At 38.1% G+C, this 3,455-nt stretch overlaps 1 protein-coding gene across 1 annotated transcript in view; it reads left to right on the top strand.

Annotated features, from left to right (window-relative positions):
- The window catches only part of LOC104946256 (SAM domain-containing protein SAMSN-1-like), an 11,373-nt gene extending 8,598 nt beyond the window's left edge, over positions 1-2,775 (top strand). The window contains exons 12-14 of the mRNA XM_010772044.1: positions 737-937; positions 1,035-1,185; positions 2,074-2,775. Coding sequence (XP_010770346.1) covers positions 737-937; positions 1,035-1,185; positions 2,074-2,270 — 549 coding nt within the window. The 3' untranslated portion in view covers positions 2,271-2,775. The remainder of the gene's footprint in view (positions 1-736; positions 938-1,034; positions 1,186-2,073) is intronic.
- Positions 2,776-3,455: the final 680 nt, after the last annotated feature.

The following is a 3,455-nucleotide window of genomic DNA, read 5'->3' as shown; positions in this document are numbered from 1 at the left end:
TATATATATATATTTTTTTTTTTCTGTGTTAGAGTTTTACTCGCTACAGGGTGTACTTTGAGGGTTTGTGACTCAGCAGACCGTTTACATGCAGAAAAAGCTACATAACACACAAGGGGGCGAGTAATAACCAGAAAAGCATGACATGCAACCTTTAACTGTGATCTAAATTTGGATTAGCGATACCATTAACAAACAAATTCCTTAAGTATATTTTAGTGTAAGCAAATGCTGAAAAACGCTGATATAGCAATAGGCGCTTTCACACCGGAGTACTTTTCCCGTACTTTTCCAAGAAATAGTTCCGATAGTTCCTGGGATGTTGCGTTCACATCAAAAAGATTTGATTTTTTCCACTTTGGGTTAAGTGCTTACAAGTAAATGTTAAGATGCTAGTACATTGAACTAAGATGATGATAATACCAGCTAAACATCAGCATGTTAGCATTGTCCTTATGAGCAAGTCAATATGCTGATGTTAGCATTTAGTTCAAAGCACCACTGTGCCTCTGAGTCTGAATCTTAATAATTAATGGACATCTTCATCATATCAGTTTTACTTAACTTTTTCCAAGTTGCTGCTATCTGCTCAGCAACTTAGCTGCTCACACATTTGGACAGTAGCTAAAGCTGATCTTGTACAAAGCATCTCTTCTCTGTCTATGTGATGTATGTGTTTTGTACATGCTCCAAATCAAATAAATGTCATGAAACTAAATTACAATTTCATCTTTAGGAGGGAGATGTGATTAACATAATCGCCAAGCCTCCCATGGGAATATGGACAGGCATGCTGAATGGCAGAATCGGAAATTTCAAGTTCATTTATGTGGAAGTGCTAACAGAGGACAGTCCTGATGCACACAAGGAAACCCAAACCCACGAATTGAGACAGAACTCAAGTGTCCAGGAAGTGTTAAAGTGCCTCAAAATGGAGGTATTTGTCTTTTAGATTTTATGAAGTAACTATTAACTTCCATTTAATAGGCAGATACTTCAGCTTCTGAGTGGTGTCTTCTCCTTTGCTTCCCCAGGTGTATTCCTCGTCTTTTCAGCAGCACGGTTACAAAACAGTGGATGACTTATTGAGGTTGAGGGAGCATCACCTGACGGAGCTGAATGTGACGGATCCAGAGCTCAGGCATCGTCTGCTGGCCGCTGTCCGCTCCCTGCAGCAGCCATGCTGTGAGTAATGTGACACACAGAAAAGGTCATCCAAAGATGGTGTCATAACACACATTTTGTGACGTGATAAATCCAGAAAAATCTCAGAGGTTTAAGATTCACAAAGTAGGCTAAAAGGGACAGGTGACACTGCTCCTCGAGAGAACACTGGGAGATATGCAGGCCACAGGTAAAGAGGTTACAGATAACAGGATAACCCTCGAGAGTGTTACTGAGAATAGAGCAGGACACATAGGGATATTAGCTGCTGACAGACGAGCTGTTGAGCCTCAATGCAATGGAGTACTGTAGTTGTGCAGGAATGAGTCCCAGACCTGGCAATGAGTTAGCATTTTAACATTTCTGGGTTCCTTAATCAAGTCGATTGATTTTTTAGCATGTTTTTGGCTAGATCCATGTAGTAAGGTCTGTGTTCACATTTTCTTCTACCACGTGAAATATGTCAGTAAATACCCCACTAGTGCATTTAAAAGGCTTCTGCGTGTCTTAAAAATATGGTCGCTAACAAATGACTAGAAAGGAACATGACATTATGCCAAACATTAGCTACCTTAGCTTAGCCGCTTTGACCTGAAGTCATGCGAACATGATAGATCGTTTGGCATAATGTTTGCTATTTACTTCCAGCAATTGCATTTACTCTTTAACTATTATAAAATTGGTAATTAGACAAAAGGTCTAAGTTTCATAAACATGTGTATGCCACAGACCTTGTTTTTTGCAATATTCCAAAATCCAATGCCAAATTCCATTGGTTTTTGTCAAGGTAGCCATTGCCTGCTAGCTTCCGGGTCAGACATAAATGTCAGCACAGCATCACTCTATAACTGCTCATCTATTAAACTATGGGACAGTTCATCCAACAAACCTGTCTTCTCTGCTTCACAGCTGATCATTTGGCGGATGAGTCCAATCAGGAGGCTGGAACCTCCGGCGAGAACAGGAAGGAAGATTTGAACAACTTCCCAAGAGATTCGGGCTGCCACATGCCCTCTGACAGCACCAACAACATTACAGAGGAGCCAGACCTGGAGTTTGTCTCTGACTCTGAGGACCCTCTACCAGCTGAGCAGACTGCTTCATAACAATAATCTATAATGTTGCTTTTAAGATCACTTGAGAATAAAACAGTTTTTTATTCAGGCAATTGTGTCATTTCTCATTATGTAAAATACATTGCCCAACCTTTACCACTGCTAATCCCAATAGAAATGTACACTTATAATTATATTTAATGTATTAGCCTGCTTAGTTAGCATACTGGGAGAATGCATGGAAACCAAAAGTTAGGGTATGAAGGAGCTCAGTTTTCTGACCTAGGTGAATGATATTGTAAGTATATTACAAAATATGTAATTAAATAATCCTCCCATTTCGATAAACTTCAAAAACCACATTTTTTAAAGAAAAAAAGACAACTTTTATTGTACAGTCAACATGTCTGCCACTAAAGCTGTAGTTGTAACTTGAAATTTGTACCATTATTACTATTAAACCAAAACACGAAAAACATTCTACACTCTTCTACCAGTCCATTAATTCAACGAAAAGGCAGCCATGTGAAAGTTGTAATAGCTAATAGACTACACAGTAAACAATCATGGCATGACAGAGAAGAGGCAGAAGAAAAGATTAGAAAATGTTCCACAATATTCTTTGAACCCCCCCATACCTACTCATGAAACTCCAGGAAGTACAGTAATAATGGTTACACAGTTAATGTCCGAACCATAAAAAATAAAATGATATTTACATCAGTGTAATACAGAGCACTACAGGGTCAAGTTCCTCAAATACAAAACAAAAGAGAGGAACATAAAGTGGATCAATACAACATTACAGCCTTATGAGCTCAAGTGTTACTTTTGTGAAGCTCATTCAAGCAAACTGACTGAATGTCTGTATTACTTTCAATCAACACACCAATATTGGTTGGTACTGTTGTTGAATGAGTGGATGTCATGATTCTACATTAAAATGTGATATGTTATTTTGAATGGTTAACCGCATCAGCAGGAACATTATTGGTCAGCTGACCAATCTTAACCGATGAACAGAATGTGTTCTCAGTAAAGCCTTTTTAAAACTTTTGTGCTCCCATTTATAACAAAAACAGCAAGAAACAAAACTTCTTACAGCAACTTCAAAGGAAAAAGGAGATTTCTTTTAAGAAATGTTGCAACAACTTGTCTGTATATTAAGGTAAAAATTCACAATCAAATTACATTCACACATATATTACACATAACTTGCACTCAAGTGTGTATACG

Source organism: Notothenia coriiceps, unplaced genomic scaffold, assembly GCF_000735185.1.
Source record: "Notothenia coriiceps isolate Sejong01 unplaced genomic scaffold, NC01 NC01_scaffold00010884, whole genome shotgun sequence".
NCBI classification, from domain to species: Eukaryota; Metazoa; Chordata; class Actinopteri; order Perciformes; family Nototheniidae; genus Notothenia; species Notothenia coriiceps.
This window is presented reverse-complemented; position numbering and strand designations above follow the sequence as displayed.